Source organism: Sitophilus oryzae, unplaced genomic scaffold (assembly GCF_002938485.1).
Source record: "Sitophilus oryzae breed Bouriz unplaced genomic scaffold, Soryzae_2.0 scaffold_882_pilon_pilon, whole genome shotgun sequence".
In the NCBI taxonomy this organism is placed as follows: Eukaryota; Metazoa; Arthropoda; class Insecta; order Coleoptera; family Curculionidae; genus Sitophilus; species Sitophilus oryzae.
Window position 1 is genome coordinate 239,749 of NW_022147508.1, and position 15,080 is coordinate 254,828.

At 30.9% G+C, this 15,080-nt stretch overlaps 1 protein-coding gene across 1 annotated transcript; it reads left to right on the forward strand.

Moving 5' to 3' along the window:
• Positions 1-405: 405 nt before the first annotated feature.
• Positions 406-6,598, forward strand: LOC115890532 (D-glucuronyl C5-epimerase B). Its single transcript, XM_030910782.1, has 8 exons — positions 406-732; positions 804-1,402; positions 1,457-1,709; positions 1,765-1,925; positions 1,982-2,145; positions 2,316-2,433; positions 2,488-2,650; positions 4,640-6,598. Exons 1-8 carry the CDS (start codon positions 643-645, stop codon positions 4,895-4,897), a joined length of 1,806 nt encoding a protein of 601 aa, XP_030766642.1. The 5' UTR covers positions 406-642; the 3' UTR covers positions 4,898-6,598.
• Positions 6,599-15,080: the final 8,482 nt, after the last annotated feature.

The window sequence follows — 15,080 nt, forward strand, 5'->3', positions numbered from 1 at the left end:
AGGTGTAACCATTCTAATCCTGTTTGGTTTATCTCAATATCAATTTTTTCTAATAAACTGAATAACTCTTGTTCCAATACTTTCAATTTCATTAGTTTTTGTATTTCTACAGATTCCATAGTTCTGATTTAAAATGGAAAAGACTACAGGGAAAGACTTTTAAGTACTAAACATAGATGTACTAAATTCTAATAGAATGGGTAAAATATGTAATCACCTTATACAAAAATCACATAACTTAAGAGAACATTTTTCTACAGTTTTGTTTGTTTGAAAACAGAAAGCAGCTGATATCTGTTATATGATCTTCGTTAACAAACTTTTGAGGTCTGTGGTGCCTTAGGAATCACCAAAATTTATATATGATTTCAGTTTTTCATTAAAATGTAAAGTGTACCAACACCAACCCTTGCTATTACAAATCATATTTGACAATTGACACCTGTCTGTGTTTGAGATTGACCACAAATTGACATATAAACAGCTGATTTTCAATTCTATGAAAACAATCCAAGAAAAAAATCAAATTAAACTGTAATAAACATATTTTCAATATCCTCAAGTTTATTTAACGGCGTAAAATGTTCGCGCTATTGGCTGTACTTTGTAAGCTAACAGAGGTGATGTTGGTAATATGTTCGGATGTTTAATAAGCCATGTAAAATAAACCTAATGAATACGTTGCAATTTTCTAAGGACTCCTTACAAAGCCAAAAGTTATATTCCTCAAAGGTATGTAAAAGAAACTTTTTTATTTACCATATTTTCCCAAGTATAAACGTTTAAATGAAATCTGTTTTTAGAATCCACCATTATTTTTTGTAATGATGAGGTTTAATAATAAAATTGCTATGGTTTTTCTATCATGTATAGTAATTTTCATGATAATACTATATTCCATATGTTCAAGAAATAGTTCTTATATATCACAAAATAGCAACATTCTTAGTGGAAAAACTGCTGATTTACAAGGTCCTGAGGAGATAGACTGTGATATAAATGGAGAATATATTATTGGATGTAGAAAGGAAGGTGAGGAAGTATACGTTCCTTTCTCATTTCTTCATCGATATTTTGAAATTTATGGAAAACTGGCTACATATGATGGTTTAGAAAGGTTCGAATGGTCACACAGCTATAGTAGAATTTATCATCCAAAAGCAAAATATGATCCCAGAGGTGTTTACATGTATTTTGAAAATTATAATGTTGAAGTAAGGGATAGAGTAAAATGTGTTACAGCAAGTGAAGGAGTACCTGTTTCTACGCAGTGGGAGAGCCAAGGATACTACTATCCAACTCAAATAGCTCAATTCGGATTATCGCATTATTCAAAGAATTTAACAGATCCAGAACCCAGAAGAAAGATATTTGACGATGGAGACAGAGAGATTGCAAAATGGTAATAAAATATTTATTATTTATTGATTCATTATGTTCTATTTTTACTTTATAGGGTTGTTCCTACTTCAGCAACACTAGATGTTATTTTGGACACCAAATTAAATACTAAAATAACTAAATTTAAAACCAGTGAAAATTATAATGAGGCAATTCAGTTAAAAATGGATCATGTCTCGGATCTTGTAATGACAATCGATGTTAAACTTAATGGAAACAGTAGCTTAACTGTTGTATTACAAAATAGGGAAACCAAAATTAATTATTTTCTGCATTATATCACAACAGATGTCTTGATAGCTGTTCAAGTATGGCGTTATTGTTTTATTAGCTATAATATTTAATATTAATCATTTTTTTTAGGATAATAATATATACCATGGTATTGGAATAATTTCCGAATGGACAAAACTTACAAGAGATCTGATAGTAGATCTACAAAAAGGACTGAATTATGCCAGCAAAGATAAATCTAAGCACAAGATTCCAAAATCAAAATTAAAAATTATCAGTATAAATCTGAGGTTTGTTTTTGATATTTTTATCAATAGAACTATAATTATTATGCACCAAACTTTAGAGGATCTGGGGCTGTTGACAATTTAACTCTTTCTTCATCTGAACATATTCAACAGTTCTATGATGCTGCTGAATGGTTTGTGAAACATCAAGATTCTGAGACTGGTGGATGGTCCATACCTGTTAAAAGAAAATTGGCCTCGGGGTTTGTGGTACTTGAAAAAGGTACTTTAATGCAGATTATTTAATAAGCTTCATTTCATTATATTATATTCGTATATTATTACTTTTTTCGATGACTTAAGTATGTTATTCTTGATATTATCCTAGTTAAAAATAGACATACAAAAGGATTCTTAGAATAGTTTTCTTTGAATTAAAATAATATTTTATAGGTTGGTTATCTGCAATGGGCCAAGGTCAAGCTATATCCGTTTTAGCTAGGGCTTATGCTCATTCTGGAGGTGATCAAAAGTATTTAAATACTGCCCTCAATGGTTTAAAACCTTTTAGGTAAATTGTGACATAAGGCATATCGATGTGAAGTAAAAAAATTCAATATTTTAGAGTGCAGAGTTCAGAAGGTGGAGTTTTAGCAACATTCCTGAATAAATATCATTGGTATGAAGAATATCCTACTAAACCACCTTCCTTTGTACTCAACGGTTTTATATTCTCACTTTTGGGGTTATATGATTTAGCCAGTATAGCTCCAGTAGAATTTTCTGAAGTAAGTAACAAACTGACATTTTTTGGATGATAATATAGTGTGACCAACGGATCTGTAGCTACGGGGTATTGGCAGGGGAACGCAGTTGTAAACAAAACACGCCCAATTTCATTCATAAAATAGGCATGGGCGTACAGTGTTATATGAAAATAATGTGTATCATAAATATAATACTCAGATTAATAATTTTTTTCAAAAAACTTTATGCTGTTTGAATCGTTACTGTTGAGTTAGCAGATAAACACTAAAAGCTTTTATTAAAGCTCCCTTAAATATTTTGAATCATTTTATTATTGTGTTGTTAATATAATAGAAGATATAATTACAGCTGGGGGTTGGAAACTTTGGAGTTACACAGCAAATAAAACACTAAATCAATACAATACACCAAAACACTTTTAATTTTACACTGGACGCACGTTTCGCTAACCATGTCTGCCATCAGCAGATGATGATCAAGACTGAGTCTTGAGGTATATTTATTTATATATCTGTACTAACTATATTTTTTTCTATAATACATAATTTTAGATATAACTATTTCCAGCAAAAAAAATCTTGAAAATAGTTAACTTTGGAAGCGCAAACAAAACATAATTTTACTCACCAGTAGATCCAATATTGCCTATTACACCAGATATGGTATCGCTCCGCCAGCACTTTTTATAGGTTAGGTCATTGTCTACCCATATGTTTCATCCAAATAGATAATACTTGGCTATATTCTCGAATTTTGCGTATATATTTATATCTCTCTCTGCAATATAATGGGCCGCTCCATTAATATTTATCTGTTATTTTGACATTTACGCCAAAAAAAATCATTTGATTTTAATAACCCCCTAAGCGTTTCCCTGCAAAAGGAAAATTCGATTCTTCCTGCAATTTTTGCAAAAGCTTTCTAATTGTGGGGACGAGTTTGAATTCCAGATAAAATCTATTTATCAAATGCCTGACCACTTCGAAAAAGTCGTCGAGCTTTTCGACAGCAGTCTCACGTGGTCGTTTCTTTCCAAAGCTGGATATCATTTTATCGGGGTTAGATTTCAGCCTTTTTTTTTATCTTCTGTGTGAATTTTTTTTATAACCGATACGCTAACTCCGGTATAAAGAAATATCCGCTCAAGTTTACGTTTAAGCGGCAACTTAAGCGAAATCTCTGTAGCTTCTTCATCGCAAACCCTATTATGAACACAAGGAAATAAACCAAATGAGATTTCATCCACGTCATTATTAACTTACCTATATAAATTAGCTATTATTTCTCTTGTCTGACTATGTAGTGTCTTACCCTTAACAAATTTATTCATTTTAAAACACAAATATACGATCATACTTGATATTAATAATTAAAAACTACGAACGAAAAACATTATAACAAGATAACAAAACAATAAAACACAACTATCAAATATACGAAAAATATAGGAATAAAGTTTAGGATAACCGGTATAAAATAATGAAATAAAGTAATAATGATCAAAAAAATGACACCGCCACTGGATATTTCAATAGTATTCAATATTCCTACTCTTTTCAGAAGAGACCGTGAAGTTGGGGATAAAGCAAGCGAATAGGAAAGGCGTAAAAGCCATGGCAACCGCGTGGTAACAAATCCTGTGACGTACTCTCGCCAATCATGTTCGATGAATAGGCGGCCATGCGCGGCGATGCCGGTTTGCCAATGATATCGTTGACAAATCTTCAACTTTCATAATAAGCAGATTATACAGAATGAAAGAAATAAGTTATTAAATAAAACATATCGAACAATATGAACTACGTTAAAATTCCTTAGTAATATACGTCAGAATATATGCTAAACACATTATATATAATAAAAATATATTAAATTTATAGTTCATGTCTGGCAATTTTGCAATTTTATAGATAAACGTGGCAATATCTTTTTTTTTTCTCGCATTCTTTCCGTAGCTTCAGATCCGCTGGTCAAACAGTACATTTAACATATCTATTATTTTGCTTTAGGAGGCGGAATTTCTTTATAACCAAGGCATGGAAACTTTGAAGAATATGTTGACACTATTTGATATGGGTAGTGTGACGTGTTACGACCTGCGTCATTTTACTTTGGGCATTGCGCCAAACTTGGCTCGATGGGACTATCACGCCACTCATGTTAATCAGTTGTTGCTGCTCAGTACGATTGAGGATGAGCCTTTACTCAAAACCACGGCCGAACGCTGGATAGGATACATGAATGGTAAAAGAGCAGATCATAATTAAAAGAATATTGAAATCTATGAGACTTTGCAATATTGAAGGGTAGAGATAAAAAATAAGGTTTATTCCATTGCCGATTTTTGTATTGTTCAGAAGTTCACAAATGGGTCGATAATGCATGAATTCCAGTTAATTTTCGAGATGTTTTACGATTATTTAATTCTAATCAGTTAAAATATGCCTATCAAAAGTCCATATTTTTTCAAATTTAGATTTGTGCATTTCCAAGACACTAAAATCCCTGTCTTTATGATCTTCAATTTTTGAAATGTTAAGGTGCGTTCCCACCGGCTGCGCCGCTCTGCGCCGCGCAAATCATTTTTTTAACATATACTTTTGTGCGCGCTAAAAAAATACCCATCAAAAGTACATGTTAAAAAAATGTTTTACGAGGCGCGGCGCAGCCGGTGTGGTCGCACCTTTATAGTTTGATATATTTGAAAAAAACATCCTTTATATATTTGAAAAAAAACATCAAGTGGGCTTGGAATGACGATCGATGACATTCGCTATATAATTTTACAGAGATCTGATTTCAAGTCAATTTTGACGCTGTTTTAATTTTCGATCATATGGTATTAATATAAAAAAATATTCCCATAAAAAAGTTAAATAGTAATTAAATTAAAATATCACAAAAGGGGATTTAAAGTTCACTGTTTAAAATTATGAATCTCAGTATTAATATATAACTATATCATGGTGGCCGGCCGTAGTTGTGTCGCCTGCAATGCGAGAGGTACTAGGTTCGATACCCAGCCAGTACGGTCGCTTTATTTATTTAAGTAAAAGTATTTGTTTATCCAAATAGAGCGACCAGCGAGCTGACACCTCAAGGAAGGCAATGCCAAACCACCTTGAATATATTTGTCTTGTCTCTTGTCTGTCAATAAACTGTAGGTCCCGTGTAGTTGTGAACCACTGTTGACACACATCACAAGTACATGCAAGAGGTAGCCTACGCTCTGTATATAGAGTATTGCACTGTAAGAATATCATGAAAAAAAAAACGTTGTCACAGTGAGCTTTGAAAAGAAAATCGATGTATATATTTTTAGTATAGTGTATTGATGTTTAAGAAGAGCTGCCATTGCAAAGAATACAGCTATAAATAAGCCTAGTAAAATTCGAATTGAAATGTTATTTCAATGCCTACCGTGCCATCGTTTTTATCACATCATATGTGGACTATGCAAATAATTTTATTATATTTATTACATATGGGTAAACGGTTGAACTATTTGTGACTTTTGATGGAACAAACCAAGAGATTCTGGTTATTGAAAGTGCCAAAATATGATGAATTTCAAGATCTTTAATCAAAGCTTAGATCTACAATCTACACAAATAAGATTAATTGAAATATTATCAAAGTTTTTATAAAAATAATTACCGCTCATCAAAAAAAAAACGGCGTCATAATTGGCTTGGAAATAAAGAACGCTGTCATTTTATATGTAAAATTACATGGCCAACTTGACGTGTTTTTTTTTGCGATCATGCGGTATAAAGTCAGCTGATCCAAGAGATGGATCTTTCTTACCAAGTAGTAAATTTGTTTTCTGTGAATTACGAGGCTTTCCTCCAATTAATATTAAAATATAATTGGGAACTACATATAAGGTTTAAGAAATTTAATATATAAAATATTGATAATGAACAGAAAGAAAAATATCTAAAAATATTAAAATGAAGTTAAGAATTATAATTTCTTCTTGGTTGTTTTTTATTAGTTATTTCCATATTTATATAACATTGTAATATAAAAATTAATTAGTAAAGTTTACAATTTGGTAAGATAATATTCTTGTTATAAATATTTACGTTTTATTTTAACTTCTACCAGTTCCACAGTTTGAGGCAATATAATTTTAGTTTTTATATTTATTCTTAGATAGTAACTTTTTCATCTAGATTATTATAGTTATCGGATGATCAGTGATATTCCGTTAAAAAATATCTTATAAATAATGTTTTAAAGGGTTTTTGAACATTCCATAGTATTATTAAATATATAATAATTTTATTATAGCAGGTAGTTTAGCAACTCTGTTATAACGACAAACATTTGTTAATACTCTGTTAGTTAAATTACTACTAATGCTTAGAAATGCTTCATCATAATACCCATTTTCAAATTATTTGTTTTTCTGAGTGAATCACAAAAATTACAAGAAAAAAATAGTCAATCATATTGTCATAAGAGATGTAGACAATAATATATAAATCATATTGCATTAAAACATATCCGTATTTAAAAAAAAAGTATGTTTAAAAAGACTGGGGGATTTTAAAATTATTTTAAAACCGTCAAAGACTGAAAAACGAATAATTTCGATTATTTTGTTAGTTTGTTTTTAAAAATCGTGTAACATTTTTAAGACCAAATATTTTTCTTTTTACGTTTTTTATTTCTAAAAAACTGAAGCCTCTTTATATTATTATAGTTAGGCAGTGGCGTACTCATGATTTTTTCTAGAAATTTTGGTGAAGGAGAATAATAAATTGCGTTCTGGAATGGGATTAGGTACTTGATATTAAATTAGATTTTCTTTTCGTCAATAAGTTTGTTCCAACCAGCATTTCGGGATCGTTTCGAAATCGTACTCGAATTAGTTTTCTTGCACTTTGTTAGCATGCGCGGACTTTGAATAGTTTCGTGACGGTTCAAAAAGTATCAACGTTGGAACGCTTTGTGGATTGTTTTCGGGACTGTCAAAAGTGTCAAGCGTGCGTGTATCGATCGGTTTTTTGTTTTTGTTTAGAATTTCATAACTTAACCTTATTATTTTTGTTTGCAATTTGCAATAATAATAATTATTATTCTTGAAATGGAGAATCAGAATCCAGTAATTGTTGGTAAGTGTTGTTTCAACTGTATACTCACTAACTGACTTACTTATCCTCTCTTTTATGATCTTGTTATGCGTAGTTTACTGTTATTTCATTGCAGTGGTAGAATCATAACATTATTTTATAAATAAAAAAAAATAATTAAAATTTCCGAACGATTTACTCCACACAAACTCACAAGCAGAAGTATAACGCACACGTTTCGAATTCGTAAAAAATAACCAAGACAGAAGCATCAGCCGAACGGCGGACCAGAATCAACTGTTAAAAATCGATAATCCCTGCCAATATGCTTTAATGCGCAAGTCAACCCAAACAGTTCTCAATTTGGACCCAATTCGGTACCACCATTTGGTACCGAAAGGTTTGTTCCACACACACACCCGCTGAGAACCGTTCAGGAACGGTTTCGTTCATGCGCATAGGGCTAAAAGCGTTCCAACCTTGATGGGCATCGTTCTCGAACAAAAAAAACGAAGAGTAAACCAAGTGAAACTTATCAAAATTATCGTTCGTGTCCATTATTTATTAATGTAGGTAGTAATTTACCACTTTTTACAGTTTCCACTGTTCTATACAATTAATAAGAATATCTGTGAAGAATATTATTAAGGTTTGTTTTGTTTACATCTTACATCAAACAAAAAGTGAGGTTATTTTAACCGGTGTTTGGACAAGACAGATTAAAAACGGTTCCGAACCTGTTCCAACCGATTGTCAATCTAGAATCGTTCAAAAACAGTACCGAGTTAACGCATGCGGATAAGACTAGTCCCAATGATTTCAGATCTAAAACTTGGGGTTGGAACAAACCTGAAATTACCGCTCTGAAATCGTAACTAAACGATCCCAAGGTAGGTTGGTACGCAAATAGGATCGTCCGATAACCGTCAAATCTCGGTTGGAACACATTTGAATTACCGCGCACGAGCGTGATCATTCGGTGAATGTTCTGCGGCGGGTTGGAACAAACCTATAACAGACTATTTTGTCGCAATAAATTTACTATTAAACTTTAATCCCATTGTTATCTGTTACTGTAGGATTTATAGATTACTGTTACTCGAGGATTAATGATTAAACTTAATTACATTTATTTTGATAACCCTATATTTTCAGATTACTGATATTTAGGTAAATCTCCAATGGTATTACGGTTTATTTGATTCCGTTGATATAATAATTAAATATTATATGCTTTTTCAGTGGTGTAGCTAGGTAACCAATAATTTATTTGGGACCTATCTAAATGATTTATCAACTAATGGTATATATGAATACTTTAAAGCTGTAAAACTTTCAAAGTTAAAGTTATCAAACCAGATTTTCATCAGTATTTTTAATATAAAATAAAACAAGTGCTTAAAATTTCTATAATTCTGAAGATTTGAGAAATTTTAGTAGAGGTTAAGGCCCCTCGACAGCTACGCCACTGTAATTTTTAAATATCTTAACGTCTGACAATTGTTTTCTTCTAATTCGTAATACGTAAAAAATCAAAGTCAATAGTAATATTAGGACTCTAGTGATATAGGCTTGTTAAGCTAAAATTGAATAGATATTTCATATTTTCCTTTTTGTTACTTCCTTATTAATACATATTTAATAAACGCCTTAGATAGGCTCAATAAAATTTAAAAAAATATTGATTTTATTGACATTGAATAATTTTTCAATGTCTTGATTGAAAATAAATTGGTAAACAATATGAATAGAGGTAGTTGTTACTCAAAAACTGAATTGGCCATAGATTGATGGAATGGTTCTAGTCACACTTGAATAATAATCAACAGCAGATATATTAGTACTTAAATTTATGTCCAATTATATAAAAAGAAAAATATTATAATATTATCGTTGCTATCAGTACTTATAAATTGTATATTAACAAATTCCCATATTATATAACGTAGAGTACAGCGTGATCAAAAAGTTTTATTATTACTAACTACTTTAGAGTGACGAGAGTATAGAAAAAATGCTTAACTGTCATCATGTAGCTGGTCATAATACTTTTTGATCATATGTATAGAATATTTAATTAATTATTGTATATAAAGGTAGATATATAAAGGTATACAGGGTGGGCCACTGAAAACTTTTTTACGTATTACTGACGTATTTTTTGAACCACCCCGAAAATCTTAAATGGCAACACCCCACTTGTGGCGTCTTTTTGGAAAGCTCATGAAAAATGCTAAATGATGATCATAAAGTTTTTAGGGTGAAATTGAAAAACTACCCTTACACGAACAATTAGGTGGACATTAATGAAAAAGGTGATTTTTTCAGCATAAGTTACAAATTGGGACCCCAACCCACCCCTAGGTGGCACCCCCTCACTTCTAATCTCAAGATAGCGATACCCAACTTGTGACACTTCTTTGGAAAGCTAATTGAAATTGCTAAACGATGGTCATACAGACTTCAACTTAATTACTGGTTAGTGACAAGAAATGTAGGTGTGACAATTTGAAAGAAATTTAAAATGATAATTTATTTTAATAATTGCTCAAAATGACAGCCGTTTTGTTCCATACAAAGATACAAACGATTTTCAAATTCTTCTCTCACTTTTTGGAAAGTCGCTCTCGGAATATTTCGACATGCTTCAGTTCTCCTCTGCCGCAATTCTTGCAACGAACCTGGTTTTGTCTTGTAGACTATGGATTTAGTGTAACCCCACAGGGAACAGTCTAAAGGAGTGAGATCAGGTGACCTTGGCGGCCACTCGATTAGACCCCTTCAGCCAATCCATTGCCTTGGATAATATTTATCCAACCACCGCCTTGTGACAATAGAATAATGCGAAGGGGCTCCATCTTGCTGAAAGTGTATGAGGTCTTCATTAAGAGTTACAATAAATTTCTTTGTACCAGCTTTTTTTCTCGCAATGGTTCATGCATACAAAAATAATTCAATCTATTGATTTTGACACGTTTTGACATTTTTGTTTTATTTTCAGGCTCTATTTTTTCGTTCTTTTTTATGACAGTCGTTCAGCATTTTTTATACGCTTTCCCGAGGTGTCACAAGTGGGGTATCACTATCTTGAGGTTAGAAGTGAGGGGGTGGCACCTAGGGGTGGGTCGGGGTAGTTTGAAAAAAACCTCATTTAGCTGGGTCCCAATTTGTAACTTATGCTGAAAAAATAACTTTTCTCATTAATGTCCACCTAATTTTTCGTGTAAGGGGTAGTTTTTCAATTTCACCCTAAAAACTTTATGATCATCGTTTAGCATTTTTCATGGGCTTTCCAAAAAGGCGCCACAAGTGGGGTGTTTATTTAAGATTTTCAAGTGAGTAGTGGTGCCGCCTTAGGGGTAGGTCGGGGTGGTTCAAAAAATACGTCATATGTATTCCCCTCGATATTATAGAAACGGTATTTTTTATTTTTTTGATATCTTTTTTGGTTTAGAAATTATAGCCATTGTAAGTTTTCAGTGGCCCACGTGTATATAAGTAAGGAAGTAGTCTTCTGATGGAAGTTTATTATAAGAGAAAGCACTTATGCACTTATATATTGATAAAGCTTTTAAAATGTTCACTTTAAACCTAATATCTTTAAAAAAGACATTTTATTAATAATTACAGAAGTTAATGTATATTTATAATTGATTTTATGTTTACAAGTAATTCATCAATTTCAATATTGGCGAGAAATGTTGTCAAATGCTTTGTTCGAACTTAATACTGTCAATAAATAATAATATAAATAATGAACATGAAAAAATACTTATTTAAAACAATCTTGCCATTCTAGTAAAAGTTAGCCAGGGTATTAGCTGTATGCGATATGCAAATATCATTTTTAAGAGTGCGATAATTCAGTATCAATCAATCCATAATTGATTATATTTAGTAAATCATTTTTTTGGGGTATAACTCAACAATTTATTATTATGTATCTTAAACGTCTTTTAATGATTATTAAAATATAAATTGAGGTTGACTGAAATCAATTTTTGTGTACAGGGTGTCCCACTAAGAATATCTCAGAAAGTATTAGCCGTAGGGCCTACGGAAAAGAATATTTGTAACTAAAGGAGCTATGAGAAAGTGCTGGAAATTATTTTGAAGTTTGTAAAACGGCCTCTAGAGGGCGCAACTCCTATGGAAAATAAAAAAGTAGAATTTTTACAGAATTTTGCTTAGATAATGGGTACTATATAAATAATAGCTTCATAATTTTAGTAAATTTTGGATTTTTTTTTATTAGAACCATTTTCCCCTAGCTGCTAAAATAAAGTGGTGGGGGAAGTTTAGATCTGTCTTTATTTAAATGTTAATAACTCTGGACTGGATGTTCAGAATCCAATAAACGAGGGCTCGTTTAAAAGAGTGTTTCTTACTCTAGATTATACCATAAAAATAATAATAATAAGGTTTTGAACGTAGACGCTAGGGGGCGCATACTTACAATTTAACAAACAGCGCGTTTTTTCAAAAAAAAAATAAATACGATAGTATATGTAATTTTATCTGATAGTAAAGAGTAGTAAAAGAGCTTAAAAAATCAGCGAAAGCCGCATCTTGATATCTTCTTTCAAACCGAAGATATTAGCAAAATTATAATAAATACCAAAAAATAAGCCCTTAATTACCTTATGTTTACAACACGGTATCAGTAGCCCTCTTGATCCAAGATACAGCCGAGAGCTATTCTTAGTGGGACACCCTGTACATCAGCATGCATTTTTACACACATGGAAAATAGAAAAGATTTCAGGAAAAAAACTTTTATCTAGCTAGTTATGAAATTAGCTATTTGGGTGACAATCTGTAAACACAGTATGTTTATGCTGTAGTAATGAATCTCAAAAATTTCACTGCTGTAGGTATAGATTTTGAATCCTGAGTTAGCTTTCTCTGCAGGTAATTACAATAAAAATATAATGAACGAATATCTTTTTTTTAATTGTTACTAGAATTAACTAGAGCATAGATTATACTGTGGTAAAGTTGAATGCTTATTTATTTTCTGTGATATATTCAAGAAAATATAAAAAACATACCAGATGCAAATGTATGTAGTATACTATATTTTTCAGTTTTTTATTGTATAAATAAATAGTTGTACAGTATGTTCGGATTTTAACAGGCCATTTAACAGAGGATATGTCTGTAACCATTGTTTGATGTTTAAAGCAAATTTGGAATACATTATCCCATAATAAGGTTACTACATTAACTGTGAATATCAGTCTATTGAAGAAAACAATAGTGTATGTTAATTAAATGAGAGTGTTAAGTGAAGTAAAGGTTCTCTTACATCGGTCCTACAAAACAGGCTTTGTTGATTTTAATACTTATTTTTTGGTTTAATACATTTTTTATCGAAAAATGAAAAAATTATTTTCCTGAAATAGAAATCCACCTAAATTCGTAGATATCTGTAAATAAAGCAGCAGTTTTTCCCTGAATCTTAGGGAAAAACATGAAATTGCAATAGAGTTGTTTTAAAATCTGTACTCTGCGCTGTTGTCATACGTAAATTTTTCCTAAAACTTAGGGGTATAATTTTAACATGGATAGACTGTCACTGGGATTCAAATTATTCAAATTTTGTTTATGTATTTCCAATGGTTTAAAACACATTGTAAATAATACAGTTTTCTTAAAGATTTTTCAAAACATAAACATGTTTAATATGAACTTACATGAGCAATATGGTATCACCATTAGTCATATCTGTTAAAGGGTTGTCTGTTTATAACCAGATCTGTCTGTACAAGTATTTAAAACAAATATTCTTTAATAAGTTAATATTCAATTTATCTGACTGTATAAAACTGATGTTCCTTTTTACATATTTATTATGATTTTTTTTTAAATTTGAACTTATTTATTTTTATGTAAGATTTAATGTTAAACAAATTTTGGTTGCGTCTTGCCTTAGACATAAAATTGTTATTTATAGAAGTATTCCAATAAGTATTAAAATTTTCTTTCTTACCACTTAAGTTATTTTGTCACAAAACTTATTGTAATATTTCCTAGATAATTTTATTGATATGCAGTGAGGTACATTTACCTCAAAATATTTCTATACATTATTAAAATTATTTTGTATAATACTGAAGTATATGTACTCACACATTTTAAATGTTTTGTTTTCAATCATTTTTACTTAAAGAAGTCTAACCCGTCCTAGAACTAGTTTTAAGATATTAGTTCATTAAGCAACTTATTTATTTTGGAATAGTTCCAATTTAATTTATACACATATTAAGTGACTGTGACAATAATGTTAAAAAAATATACTAAAAACACTAACAAAAAATGAAGTTTTATTTTCCTTATCTGTAGTCGTTAATGACACCTCTGAATAAAAGGATTTGAAAGGAGTACAATAATAATGCTGTCCATGAGACATAAAATCGACGGCGACGTCAAGGGTAAGGGTTCCCATCCTTGACAGTTCTGTTTGAACAATCAATTGACACATTTGAATTTGATTTGAGATTTTGCGGATATGTTGGGATTTTCTGAACTGATTTTATATTATTTATTCTATATTTTTTTCTTGAAAGATAGTAAATCTAGAAGTGTATTAAGACAGTAATTCCAGAACTTACATTAACAGTGACATTATTGCACATTACCAAAAAATCGGAGATATATTTGAAGAACTTTTTACTGGTGGAAATCCAGAATTGATTTAGAATTAATTAATTATATAGGGTGGTCCAAACTGTATTCCGGAAACTTCGGCAGTATATTCTGCAGATAAAAATAAGTAAAAAAGTTCGTATAAATGTCTGTCCTAGAATGCTTAGTTTTGGAAATACAGGGTGTAGAAGTTTCATTTCGTGTTTTTTTTTTCAAATAATTTCTGAAGTAACGTCAATATTTGGATGAAAATTGGTATCTGGGAGTTTTTTGACATGGAAAATTTGATTTTGATGTCAGTATCACTCCTACTTGTAGAGGGCGCCACCTACATGTTTTTTTAACTAGTTTGAAGAGTAATAACTTTTCGTCCGTACCTGTATAAAACTGATCAGTAAAAAAATATACATTTAAGATTTTTACGGAAAAAAGGTCTCTTGGTAAAAATCGCCACGAGTGGTTCTCGAGATATTTGGAATCGAAATTATCAATACCTGTCATCATTGTGTCAAAAAAGTTCAACGAAAACTGTTTTATCATCATTTTTTCGAAGAAAAATTTATGAATAATTTAAAAAAATAAGTACCCAAATTTATCATTTCAGTCAAATAACTATCTACTCAAAATGTTAATTTTTTTTTGTCAATATTGACATGTATTGACTACTGCCATTCTGAATATCTTGAGAAAGACTGACAAATCCACAAAATTTCAAATCAAA